The sequence below is a fragment of the Protopterus annectens genome, chromosome 10.part0 (genome assembly GCF_019279795.1).
Source record: "Protopterus annectens isolate FY-2018-M chromosome 10.part0, PAN1.0, whole genome shotgun sequence".
In the NCBI taxonomy this organism is placed as follows: domain Eukaryota; kingdom Metazoa; phylum Chordata; order Ceratodontiformes; family Protopteridae; genus Protopterus; species Protopterus annectens.
This window is the reverse complement of record NC_056744.1, coordinates 1,517,909,018-1,517,924,099: the sequence shown is the minus strand read 5'-3', so window position 1 is coordinate 1,517,924,099 and position 15,082 is coordinate 1,517,909,018. Positions and strand designations below refer to the sequence as shown.

Here is a 15,082-nt window from a genome sequence, read left to right as displayed (position 1 = left end):
CTGATCCAGTTTGCACCTGAGAAGAGGACTAATAATTCCACTGATATATGATGCCTAAGATATGTCCATGAGACCTGCCTAAGTTTGAGCACCCCCCCCTCCCAACAGACACCAACCTGGCTAACAACAGGAAAAACAATGCTCCTACTTGAGTGAACCTGCAAGCTACCCTATAAATTATAGACCGATAACTTGTCTTCTGACGGTGTATGAATTATACATGGGAATTGATGCTGACAGGGTTTATAGTCATTTAGAAGAAAACTCAATTATGGCAGTAGAACAAAAGGGCAATAAAAGAAAGTCATATGGAAAAATGGATCATTTGTTGTTGAATAAAGTCATACTGAAGAACTGTAAAAAGGGGAAGAATTTAAGTATGGCATGGATTGACTATATAAAAGCATTTGATAGTATCCCACGTTCATGGATAAAAATGTATAAGATACACCCTATACTGATTGACTACATTACAGTGACCATGAAACAGTGCCAGACCACTTTGTAATTAAGTCATGATAAAGGACTGATTATTATCCCAGGGTAAAAATTCAAAGGGGGATACTCCAGCATGACTCTTTATCACCGTTGCTATTCTGCCTTGCTATTAACACATTAAGATGTTTACTTAATAGCTTAGGCCATGGCTACAATTTGTCTCCTAAAACAATAAAGTGTAAAGTCTCCTTACCTTCTCTTTGTTGATGATTTAAAACTATATAGCTCATCAGATGAGAAACTGAAAGCACAGCTGCAGGTTGTCAAAACTTTTTCAGATGATTTAAGAATGTCATTAGGTCTTGATAAGTGTGCAAAAGCAACCTTTAAAGCAGGAAAACTGCAGCACCAGGAAAACATCAGTTTGTGACAAAAATGTGATATAAAAGAAATTGAGCAAGAGGGAGTGTATAAATATTTGTGAATTGATGAAGGATCAACAATAAAACATAAACAAATGTGAAAAAACTTAGTAAGGAATACTTTAGAAGAATTCTGAAAATATCGTTGACATCTAGGAACAAAATCCAAGCTATAATCCAATTTGCTCTTCCTGTCCTAACTTACAGTTTTGGAATGATTGATTGGCCCCAAACATGCTGGATAGATTAGATAGGAAAACAAGGAGGATACTTCATGCTCACCAAGTAATTTTTAAAGATCTGTGTATATCAAGATTATATATTCTCTGTTATGAATGAGGGTCAGGTCTCCTTGAAACTGATTACATGTATAGATCTGCAATTGTAGGACTCCACATAATCTGTTGACCTCACAAGACCCAACTGTAGTAAACTTTTTGAAACATGAGGAGAATAAATCTAAGATGACTTCACTTCTTAATTTAGCAGAAGCATATCGGCATCAAGCAGGAATGGAAATAAAACCAGAAGTAGATAAAAAAATCAGGCAGCAACTGAATGTGCCAAAAACAAAGGAAAGAATATAAGGTGACGGACCAGATGAGAAGACAGGAAATGTGGAAAAAGCATAATTATAGTTGCAAGTATAGAAAACTTCTGGAAGAACCTCATGTTGACCATGAAGGAATACAGGAATGGTTAAGGAGAGGCAAATTCAAACCAAGAGATGAAAGGTTAATATTGGCAGCCCAAGATAGTGGGCTACATACATGCTGGTTTACTAAGTCCATTGAAGATGTGGGAGAAACAGACAAATGTATTTTTTTAAACTGAATTGGAAACATTTGCACACCTTGTTGCTGGTTGCTACATACTAATGGCAGAAGGACTGTATACTGAAAGGCATAATAGTGTGGCAAGATTGTTATACTGGGGATTGTGCAAACATTATGGTACTGAAGTGTCTGAAAAACACTGGAAACAAGCCACAAAGCATCATAGAAAATGATGTATTTTACATCACATGGGATCACCCATTTCTAACAGTTCAAAAGATAGCTGCTAGCAAACCGGATATAGTGGTCCAATAAAAGAATACAAGAGTAGCATTGATCATTGAAATCACTACACGCAATGACTACAGTGTCTTGCATACAGAGAGACACAAAGTCATAAAATATCAGGATCAGCAGGAAGTAATGAGAGCAATGAGGAAGGAAGATACCCAGACAGTTCTAATAGTAATAGGAGCAACGGATCTTATAAAAAACATCTACAGTCATATTTAGATATGGTACCAATACATGCAACGCCATATGAATTGCAGGAGTCATTACTGGGCATATTGCAGGTGCTGTGACAGCACTTTTGGCTGACATCAAAGAATGAAACAATAATAATTTCATGAGCTTTAATCATACTTTGACTTAGGAATGGGGTCCTTTCTTGTCATGGTATTAGAAACCCAAAATATTTTGAGAAATTAAAAGAAGACGATATCCTACATTGAATATCCATAACATTTCCAGAAGAAAAAATACTACTAGGTGATGTGAATGTCAGTTGGTTGGATATAAAGTCTAACTCATCTACATCTAGCATAGCAATATAGCTGAGAGCAAGACATCAAATTCCCTATTAGACTGTATCCTACTATCAGATCCTAGCAAATACTCCACCGCATGTATAAAGTCAGACTCTCTCAGTGGTCATCTACCAGTCTGTATGACCAGACCTCTCACACATCCAGTTAAACATCATATGTATAAAATAACATTCAACCTTTCCAAATTTAACCCAGAAATATTCATTATTACACTATCATCTATTAACTGGAACTTGATAAAAAATCCTCCCCTCAGACGATGCTCTAACTGAATTCAGTACAACTTTTCTAAATCTCCTAAATAGCCTTGCACCTCCTAGAAAGAAGAAACTGAAAACAATAATGCAAGTTGACTATCCTGAAAGAGTAGAATCCTAACACAGGGTAGAGAAAAAGAATGGAAAAAAATGGCAAAAATATGAAACACCTAAATATCCTAAAAACCTCAGAATACATTACAATCATACTAAACAGCAAGTTATTACTAAATAGAAAGTAAATAAAGAAAAAAAAAACAATGCCATAATAACTTTCGGGACAATACTAAACAAAATCCTAATAAATTTTGGACATCCATTAGAGAAATCTTACATCCCAGCCAAAAATTAAACTGAAACCCCCTCTCCAGAAAAATCACTACTTGTAATCACAATACAGTTTAACGCTTATTTTATAGATAGTATACATCTCTAACCAGGGATGCCTCATCATCAAATCCCAACCCTGCCTAACAGCCACATATCAACACATCCTCTTTCATCTTCAAACCTGTGTACATATCCTATATAAAACCACTTTTAAACAAACTTAAACCATCTCTTTTTCAGCTGATGACCTTCCAAGACAGTACCTAAAACAGCAGCCAATAGCATTGCCTATCCTGTCTCAACACCTATAAACAGGTCGAATCAGGAGTCCCACATCCCCTATCTCTGGAAAAAGTCACAAATTATCCCACTGCACTATGGAAGAAATTCAACAGACACTAATCACTTTAGACCTATAGTAATCTCCCTTTGCCAAAATACTAGAAAATGTAGTCAAAAACAATTGCTGTACTATGTCCTCCAGGAAGAACTTCTATTTCTGTACACATCATGGCTTCTGTCGTTCCCATAGTACTAGCAATGCCCTTCTAACCTATATAGATACTGTCAATAAAGCTAGAGATAATGACAAACTAATCTCTTCCTTATTTCTAGACTTGTCTAAAGCCTTCAACACAGTTTGTCACACTGAACATCTACCTCAAATCTCCTCACTAGGTCTCTGTCAGCCCACCCTTCTGGTGTTCAGAAGCTACTTGTCCAATTGGTATCAATCAGTAAAATGGCATTCCACACTATCTCCTTACCTCGCAGTCACCACTGGTGTACCACAAGGCTCTACCTTGGTCCCTTCCTCTTTAACATTTTCACCAACAGCCTCTATACATTCACACAACAGGCCACTCTAATACAATACGAAGCAGATTTTGCTCTCATTTGCATATCTGGCAATATGGTACATTTCCAAAAATGTAGTCAGGAAGCTTTAAAAGCCACTGAAACATGGCTTCATAACTCACAACTCATTCTCACCCCCAAAACAACAAACTACGATTTCTTTCCCCTAAATCCTTCTCTCGTGAAAAAAGAACAATTCCTCTCTCTTGAAAATTCAACAATTGAAGTCTTTTCATAGCAAGTTATCAGGGGTGATAGTGGAAGATAACATAACGTTTGACCTGCATATACAAAACTGCATAAGAAAAACTCATCAAAAACTAGGGATGCTTTACAGAGCCAAAAACTTTCTCACTGATTCAACTAAAACTACAGTTGCGACCATACTTCTCAACTGTACAGATTTTCAAAGAATGTTGATATTTTTGCCTCATAATTTTGGTGTGCTCCTCCTAAAATCTGTATTTTTCTGGCAAATAGATGAGGATTGAAGTCATTAAATAATGACAAACATTAAAGTTTAAGACTCCACATCCTTCAGAAAACTCATGTTAATGCAAAATCTATTATTCTATCAACTTTCTAAGTTTGTATGAGCAATATTTAAAATCTGTCCCTATTTGTCCCACGATCATTTTAGGCTTTGTCCAAATTTTTTGCTTTAAGACATTGAGAGTTATGATTGCCACAATTTATCTCCTCCTCACACTTCCTTATGGTGCTCCCATCCTCACTAACCTCCAGGCTTCACAAAAATTAAAATTTGAACAATGTTATAACAAAGTTTCTAACTTTGCAGCAAATATCCCTTTTTAGAACACATCACTGTTTAGCACTAAAAAGCCTAAATTGGTTAGAATTGCCTCATCAACTAATATATACACAGCGTATTACCACCTATAAAATTACCCAGGATCCATCTGTCTGTCCAGCACTAAAAACAATTCTACACAACTATGTTCTCAGTTGATCATTGAAATCAAGTGACCAAGACTTCCAGTCTGTCTACAAACAAAGCAAATCTGCTGGGTATTGTCTGCACTCATTGCCAAGGCCTGGAACTCCTTACTTGTATCCATCAGGTCAGTATACCCTCTCTCCCATCTTTCAAAACCACTCTGAAATACTTCCTAGTTAATATCTGTTCTGTTCTTGCTCAAAACCAGAATAAACTATTTCCCTAAATGTGAACAAGTACCTTTTCTTTCCTTATAATGCCTTACTCTCGTTATTTCACTGACATTCTTACTTCTAGCAAATACTCTTCCCTGACTTTCTCCCTAAATATACCATAAACCTGTTTTTCCCTCATTTCATATTGCAATTCCTGTTTGTATTTGATTAACTTACCTTTACTTTCTCTAGAAGCTGTCTAAAATTTCTCTAAATATTAAATGATTGTCATATAACTTGTATCGATTCTTAACCAATGTTTTTATATTATGTCTAATTTCTTATAAATATTTAAACTGCAGGTGTTTTTGTTTTATTGTTGAAGATTCTAAAATTACTTTTCTTAAAATGTTTTATAATAATATGGGGGTTTTCTCCACGAGACTCCACTGAAAATGGATTTTACCCATTTGGACTTTCCTGGTACTCAAATGCTAATAAATAAACAAGTTTACTGAACTAAATTGGACTGTTTGTTTTATGATAACTATCTCATCTGCTGTATTTGACCCTCAGAGGATGTAAAACATGTTTCTGAGTTATCACCTGTGTTCTGTTTTACTAGGGAGAGCATGTTAGTTGGGAATCTTAGTCACTGATAAATCTATAAAGAAATGTTAAATTGTACACAGAACATTTAAAGGTACTTTATGTGCACCATTCATGGCATTTATAAACTTCTTTTTTTCTTTATTAACAAATAATTTGACACAAACTGTTTTATTTCCACAGGCTTGTCTCACATAAGTCTAGACCCTAACACAGCCCATCCCACGCTTATTCTGTCTAAGAACCTGACCAGCATAAGAAGTGGTGATCAGAGGAAGGAGCTCCCTGACAATCCTGAGAGATTTGATCTAGAAAGATGTGTTCTGGGATCAGAGGGATTCACATCAGGACGGCACTACTGGGAAGTCGAGGTAGAGAACACAACTGACTGGGATATAGGTGTTGCCAGAGAGTCGATCGTTAGGAAGGGAAGCATCCTCATAACACGAAAGACTGGATACTGGGCTGTACGGCTGTGGGATGAGAATCAGTATTATGCACTGGAAACACCATGGAAGCACCTCAGTCTGAGTGTGAAACCCCAAAGGATTGGTGTGTACCTCGACTATGAGGGGGGGCAAGTGTCATTTTATAATGCTGATAATATGTCCCACATCTATACCTTCTTTGAGACCTTCACTGAGAGAATCTACCCTTACTTCTGCCCTGGGTTTAATAATGTGCCCCTAGAGCTTTTTCATCTGAAACCCCAGTGTGAACCTGAATGGACAGTAGATTACTGTGATAGAAACTGCTGCATTTTAAAATGTCTATATTATAAACATCACATACGATATACAGATTAAAAATAACATTTTATTACAGGTTACATTTAACAATGACATACATGTACCAGAAATTCCCCAAACAACAGTTTGCATGTGTAAATATTTAATCTCTGATATAAAGAGGGTTTTTGCTAAATGCCTATTGCAACTGTTATATCACTTGAGGTTAAATCATTTTTCAGTGAGAAATAAATGCGTTAAAAAAATACATCAACTACATGTGAGCTTGGATATAAACATAGTTGTTTAACAGTCACATGTCAGAATATTTGTGGAATACACATAAACAGAAAATGAAAACTATTTTAGCAATGAATTTACAGAAGAAAATTGTTTGATATTTTTTCACTGGGTTGGAAAGATCTACTTTTAACATTTAAAAGTGTCATCGGTTAAAGAAAATTTGAGGCAGGAAGGAAAAATGAGATAGGATTAGTTTATTAAGAATTTATTGAAGTTTTGGCTTTATAATGTAATCAGGTCTCTAAGGTATGTTTTATTACTTCTGGTAAAGAAATGTTCACATATTTTACCTTCAGTATCAAGTTACTGTCTTGACATTATTGTTTTTTAGGGTCCAAAAACCAATGAGACTGGACACTGCTAGAAGACCAACTCCTTCTGTTTATTGAAATTAGATACACAAATGATGAGCGCTTTCGGGCCTCTGCCCTTCATCAGATAAAGCATCTCCCAAGAACCAACATTTTAAAACAAAAAAGTTTTTTAGGGTGGAAGCTCCTATCTGATATGTACCCTCAACTGTAATTAGTGTATGTGTTGGCTTATATGTATTTAAGATGCATTTATTTAGCGGTTTCAGGATGTCCACTGGGTATGTGCATGCGTGTGTGCATGCGTGTGTGTGTGTGTGTGTGTGTGTGTGTGTGTGTGTGTGTGTGTGTGTGTGTGTGTGTGTGTGTGTTGGGGCAGTTCAAAGCATATGCGTAAATGTGTATTACTGTGCCATCAACAGATATGCATGCATAGTGCTCCTGTTAGCATAAGTTATCCCGTGCTCAAACCTTTTCATTGTTAAGCAGAGTACAGTGCAGAACAAGTAATGGCAGAATGTGGTACCACGGTTTGCGGGATCTATACGTATCAGGTAGTACTTGTGCCATGTTAGCACCTCTGAGATCTTAATAAAAAAGTACAAATCTACAGCTATAGTTAGTGATAAGGCAAGTGACCACCCTTTCTAGGAGAGTACTTTTGAAGATCACAGCATCAGGTTGGTGACTGTCACTCTCCTGTTTAGAGCACAATGAAAGAATCTTCGTGGATTCTGTTGAAGCAGCTTTATTATATACAAACACATCACAACAGAGTTTATTTTAACTTAAGTAACTTATATACAAACTAACTACTGCAATCATGCGTGCTCACTCTCTGGCTGCACTCTCAAAATGGAACTAGGAATACCACACGCCCTATATTTATATGTACATGCTCAGTACTTGATATGCTTCTTAAAGATACAGCACATACATTCTGATCTACATCCTCCCTCTTTGAGAAATAGATCATGCAATGCTATGACTATATTTGGCATGCAGACATTACAAGCAGTTCTTGGTCATGCAGTTATACAAGATTAGGTACATATATACACAGTTATGTCCATGTTGCTGTGTACTTCACACTGGGCCTGGATATTCGACTATATCAGATGGCATAAAACTGGGAAATGAGTTTAGCAACTGGAGCAGTCTGTACAGAATGTTCAACCTTGGAAGTATTTGGAACATTTTCAGGAACAGAAGTAGAGGTGAAACGCACACTAGGATAGGAGCAATGTCTGATTCACTCTGAGATCTAGAGTCTGCATCACATGAACAATGCTGCCATGATAATTCTGGAACAGGAAGAAGATGCTGGCAATTCTCTTGTACTCCACACCCTCAGATTCTACAATGTAGGATCTCATCTTGGCACATATGCATGTAACTTGTCCAATCTAGTTGAAACCTTTCGCCTCTTGTATTCTCACTGTCTCTCCTTCCCTCAACGGACAAAGAAATCTGCTCAATTTATCATAACAGGGCTTCTGGATAGAACACTTCTTGAATAATTCAGCCTTGATGTTTTTGTTGTTCCTAGCTTTAGGCCTCAATAAACTGGAACTAATAGGTAGCATCATTCTGGTTTGCCTGGATAGAAGCCTTTGAGCAGGTGAGCCAAGTATATCATCATGGGGTATGTTCCTGAGATTTAGTAAGTTCAAAAAAACATTGATATTGCCACACTTTGACCTTTGAAGTAATTGCTTTGCACTGAGGACATTCAGGACTGCTAATGTTGTTGTTTGCCTTTCGGCTGTTCCTGGTAAGGGGTCGCCACAGCGGAACTCCGGTCCACTAATGATTGGCAGCAGATTTTTACAAAACACCAAGGTGCCAGCTCGACGCCCAACCTTCAACGAAGGCATGCCCATTTACACACACATATCTTTCGAATGCTACCCAACCACAGGGAGGGCATGCAAACTCCACACAGAAGGCACTCCCAAGTCCAGCCGAGAATCGAATGGGAGAACCTCTTGCTGTGAGGTAACAATGCTACCGCCATACCACCATGGTATTTATTCAAGACTGCTAATAATATGTACAAATTCCCATTCTGTTGCAAATTTCTGAAACAACTGACTAGTAAATTGAGTGCAATTGTCAGAAATTACTTTGTATGGACTATCATGGACTGAGAAATTACATTTAAACTTGGTAATAACAGTAGTGGATGTTAGGTTAGGTAGTAAATCAATTTCAAACCGATTTGAATAACAGTCTATCAATACTAAGTAGTACTGATTACCCCATTCAAAGATATCAATGGCTACTGTTGACCAAGGTAGTTCAGGAACTTGACTTAGCCGAAGTGGTTCTCTTTGCAAATGTGGTCTAGTACTATGGCATACTGAACAATATGAAAGTATTTTATCAATGTATTTCAGTAATGAAAGCCAAAATACCAATTCTCTCACTCTTCTCTTAGTGGATGCATGACCTGTACCATGATGCAAAAGCTGAATATATTCTTGTTGTAAAGAAGCAGGAACAACAATTTTAAGATATTGAAAATAATGCCATTTTTCATCAACATTTCATCTCTGTAAGGAAAACAGGTTTGCACTTCAGGTGGTACACTACATTGATTTGACAGCCATCCAACATTAATGTAGTGATTGAGCTTTTGCAAAATTGGATCAGTCTTTCTGTGATCTCTCAACTAATCAAGCCTAGTGGTAGAAAAATTATGCACTGCCATCACGTCAAAGTCAAAATTCTCTGCGTTATGGTGTTCCATCATATTTTTGGATGACCTGGAGAAGGTGTCAGCCAGGTAAAGTAGTTTGCCTGGGTCTGTATTCCCATGTCAACAGGGCTGTTCATCGAGCGCCCTTACGTTGACACATACACACAGGAATACCAATATCTTGAATGGCCACAAAAGCAATTTTTTCTAAGGGAAAAAAAATCTCTGGGCCAGCAATAAACTAAACAAACTGACAGACAAAATGAAGTGGGGGTCTTCACCCCCACAACATCCCATGTGGGGGTCATTGCCCCCCCACACTCCTACTTAAATATATCAACTCCAAGATTGCACTACAGTGGAGGAAATGGCAAATTTCAGAAAACGGCCAAGCAATTTTTTTTCCCTGGGAAAACAATGCTTTTGTGGCCATTCAAGATTTTGGTATTCCAGTGTATATGTGTCGACGTAAGGGCATTCGATGAACAGCTCTGTCGACATGGGAATATATACCCATTTGCCTTTTGTGTAGACCATTTTGAAGTTGTACTTTTGCATTTGAGCATCATTCTTTGTAATCTCACTGAAGCCGAATGCATGGGCATTTTTAGAATAGTAACCAGAGGTTTGTGGTTAGTTTCAATCTGAACAGCTCAAACATAAATATAATCATGAAACCTGGAACATGCAAATACTATTGCCAAAAGTTCTTTCTCAATTTGAGCATATTGCATTTCAGTTTAAGTGTTCTAGATGCATAAGCTACTGGTCTGCCCCCTTATAGTATAACTGCATCATGACCAAATTTTGAAGCATCACAGGAAAGAGTGACTGGTTTATTCATATCATAGTATCTTAGTGTAGGTGGGGGTGGCAATTTTCTGCTTAAGGTCTTCAGATGCTTTCTGGTATTGTTCTAACCATGACCATGCAACATTTTTGCACATTTGCTCTCTTAAAGGTGCTGTCAACTCACTGAAGTCTACTATAAACTTGCCTAAATAGTTGACCATGCCTAGAAAACACTGTAGAGCTTGAATATTATCTGGGGCTGACATCTCAAGATTAGCTGCGTAATTGATTGGGTCTGGTCTCAAGCCAGTACTGGTAAATAAATGACCTACATATGTAACTTCTGGAAGTCTGAATTTGCACTTTAGAGGATTGGGCTTCAAGTTTACTTCATGGGCTCTGTCTAGAACTCTCTTTAGGTTTCTGTCATGCTTTGCTTCACCATTGTCTCCAACCAATAAATCATCTACTATTATGGCACAAGGATAACCCCCACAAAAATTGCTCCATTGCCCGCTGTAAAACTTCACTTGCAGAATTTATTCCAAATGGCATCCATAGGAATCTGTATCTGCCAGATGGGGTACCAAAAGTGGTTAGTAATTTGCAATCAAGCATCACTTGCCAAAATGAACTCTTTGTATCTAAGACAGAAAAAAACAGTGGCATTCGGTATTAGAGCTGCAACCTCTTTGACTGTGCACACTGGATGATGCAGTCTCTTCAATGCTTTATTCAAATCTCTTCGGTCAATACATATTCTGATTTCATCTGAGCCTTTTTTTTGAACTGCTACGATAAACAACACCCATTCAGTTGGTTCTGTAACTGGACAATTTACAACTTCCTGTACCATTTTATACAGCTGAGCCTTAACTTTATCTTGCATAGCTATTGAAACTCTTCTTGATGGTCTGACTACTGGAGTGACCTGTGAGTCTAAATTCATGGAATGCACAACTGGAAGTTTGCCTAACTTGTCATCGAAAACATCAGCATACTCTGAGAAAATTGCTTCAGGAAAAATTGGAACTCAGATTTGCACTTATGTGATGAACTTCTTTGGTAAAAAAAAGCAGGTTAATTCTCAAGCTATCTCTGAGATCCAATAAAGACTGTTCTAGTATTTGGACTACACAGACCAACAAGCTGTAACAGTTCTTTACCAAATAAAATGAAAGCATCACTGAACCTTCAGTTTGAATTTCTTCACCTCCATAAGTAACAACCTTCACATTACTGGCCACATTGAGTTTGTCATTAGTTCTCACTTTAGTAAATGTGTCTGCTGATATAACATTACACATTGAACCAGTGTGTACTTTAAGCTTTGTGAATATACCATTGATCTGGACTGTACAAAACACTTCACTTTTTGCCAATAGATGTACTGCATCAACTCTCTCACAATTATTGATACACCATCTACATAGAAAGCAGAATTGCAGTGTACTTATTAAACTTGTTTTTTTGCGTGACCTTTCTTTACAACTGTGTGGGGTTTACCCGATTTGCAAAACATTTTTAAATGGTTCAATTTTTTACACTTGTGCCATTCCTGACCAAATGCTAAGCATTTCTCTCTTTTAGACTCATAATTGGCACCACAATTGAGACATTTAACAATAAAGCTAGACTTGGGTTTTGCTGATTCATGCTTGTACTGCACTGAGGAATGCACTCCTTTAACTGAACTAGTCTTAAAACTTGCTGGAAAGCTACATGGTTTCCCTGGTGAGCTGGCAGGGGCTGTGGCTGACATATGCTTAGGCCTGCTTCTGTTAGTCACGTGTTGCATGCTATCCACATTTGCTCTGGAGCCTGCTGAAACCATGCTCTTGCCACTTGTAAGCATACTTGTGTGTTTATCTGTGACTTCATAGATCTGGCAAGTCTCAATGGCTTTACTCACTGTTAAATCACTGTCATGATGCAAAATCTTTCTCACAGCAACACTATTAATACCACACATAAGCCTGTCCTTTATTAACTCGGCTTTTAAGTCACCAAGCTGACACATTTTGGCATTGTTTCTCAGGTCAGTTATATAAGTTGCAAAACTTTCCCCTGGATTCCGATCTGTCATGTAAAACAAATGCCTTTCTAATGTAATATTCATTTTGGAGTTACACATTTCTCTGAACTTGCACTTCAGAGACTTGGGGTCTTTCCTTGATTCATCCTGTACAACAATATGATGATTTTCACCTTCTCCTTCATATACTGCTGGTGCATATACAAATGAATGTTCTCTTTCTATGGCCTCTGACTCAGCTAGGTTTGGCAAAATGAATGCCCTGGTGCGTGCATCTTTATCTGAGTAATCTGCTTGTATGAAAATATCATACTCTTGCTCAAATATTCTCCAATTCTCTGCAATATTTTGATCAAATACACGTGATAAGGGCTTTCAGAATCCATCTGGCATATTAACACATACCAGTGAAGGGGTTTGCAAATAAGCATGAACACATACACATACACATGTGCCAAAAACTTATGGTAGTATTTGTAACTTTGCCCAATGGCACTTTAAGCCTTTGTGTAAGTGCACTTTGTGAAATAATTCTGCCGGGCACTGTAATACTCTTGAAATTATTGAAAAAGTAATTTATCATCATTTTAAGAAACATTTCAAATAACTGCACAATGTGAATGAACTTGGCAAGAGAAACTCAAGAGTCAATAACATTTTGAAGTAATTCCACTTTGTGAATAAACTGTACACAGCACACTGAAATTTCCCCAAAATGGTGGTACCTTACTAGGCAGTTCTTTACAATGCAAGAAACACTCTGTAATGGCAGTACTTTGAGAATAGACACACCCAGCACAAGAAACTTTTCAGAATGGCTATACTTTGACTGTGCTTCATGAAATGGTTGTAATTTGCACAGATATAAACTCATTGGAATACATGTATAGTAATAAACACACTGTAAGCACGTTTGCAAACCTTGAGATACTTCGAATAAATCTAGTTATGCCCTTGATACAATATGAAGTAGTTATGCCAAAACACAGTACTTTGCCAAAACATGCAGTTGCCTTGCTTTATTTATGCTTAATGTGCCCTTTTTCTCCTTATTAGATTTGTTTTATTTGTTTAATCTCTTTTCATGCCCATTGCACTTTTGCTGTGCTCTTTTATTCTTAACATGCCCGTTTTGCCACAAACATGCTCGTTTTACTTTAAACATGTTTGTTTTGCTTTCGTGATAATCATTTTGTCAAATATCTTAATTTTAAACGGTTTTCCTTAGTTGATAAACCGTTTGTGCCTCCTGCTTGTTAATAATGCAGGTTGTGCCCTTGTAATGCTCTGTTTTAATCTTTTTTTACAAAATAAGCAGCTCGTGTGAATTCTCATTGCCTTTAATTCTTTTCTGGCTCTTTTTCAGGCTCATTTATTTGAGTTTTCCTTCAGTGTCATCTCTGCATCTCATGGCTCTGAATATCATTCTCTGGCATCCTGGTTCTGACACCATGTCGTTCTGTTTAGGACACAGTAGAAGAGTCTTCGTAGGTTCTGCTCAAGCAGCTTTATTATATACAAACACATCACGATTGAAGTCTACTGACTTTAACTTAAGTAACTTATATACACACTACCTACTGCAATCATACCTGCTCGCTCTCTGGCTGCACTCCCAAAATGGCACTGGGAATAGCACGTGCCTAGTATTTATATGTGCATGCTCAGTCCTTGATATATTTCTTAAAGACACAGCACATACACACTGATCTACTGTGACCAGACCATTAAAACCCAGATTCACTTAGCTTGGCTTTATACTATAACTATCAGGGGTTGAACCTTGGAATACTACTATTGGGAGCATTATGAAATGAAAGATGTGCATGTGACAAATCAGGGGTACAGGGGGCTAGAGACACAGGGACAAAAGCCATACACATTTCATCTGATAATTATTATTCAGCACATGGGGAACATGTTATTTTCTGCACAAAAGGAAATAGGACTGGTAAGGCTTCCCTAGAAACTATGTATCTGAACAATCTGAACACAAACCATTCACTACCACATAGCCATCACTCCTCAATCTGGCAGTGTAAGCTGGTGATTCCTGTCTGTAAGAAGAACAAACTGCAATTTCTTAAATATCTGCACCCACCCCAGTCATGTTTTACCAACTTTAGTCCTTTAAAAATTGTAGAAAGGGCAAGATTAATAGTGCTAGTAGTGGAAGTGTTGGTAAATGGTGTTTTATGATCTTGTTTGGAAGACACATAAATCGCATTATTAGAAGTGTATTAAAGGAACACAAGTTTTGAAAGAGGAAAATGCTTAACACTCAGTAATGTAGCTAGCAGAAATATATGAAAAGTAGAAATGCATGTAACAGTACAAAAATGTACACACACGTACATATGTGTACATGCATGTGATTTCTTCAGTGCATAACTCACAACAATGTGAAAAATAACCAGGAGATATGGCATTAATAGAACCTAAAGCCTTTCTCTTTTTATTGCTTCTGAGCTATGCTGCTCAGGTTTGGATGCCTTGAGGGCCAGAATAGAAGCACAGGCACTGGACTTCAGTCCTCAGTTGCATGCTGAATAAAGTGTGAAATGGAATGACTGTTGATT

The 15,082-nt window shown here is 37.4% G+C and overlaps 1 protein-coding gene across 1 annotated transcript in view; it reads left to right on the top strand.

Moving 5' to 3' along the window:
- The window catches only part of LOC122813702 (zinc-binding protein A33-like), a 623,295-nt gene extending 616,682 nt beyond the window's left edge, over positions 1-6,613 (top strand). The window contains exon 6 of the mRNA XM_044086157.1: positions 5,817-6,613. Coding sequence (XP_043942092.1) covers positions 5,817-6,439 — 623 coding nt within the window. The 3' untranslated portion in view covers positions 6,440-6,613. The remainder of the gene's footprint in view (positions 1-5,816) is intronic.
- The last annotated feature ends 8,469 nt before the right edge of the window (positions 6,614-15,082 follow it).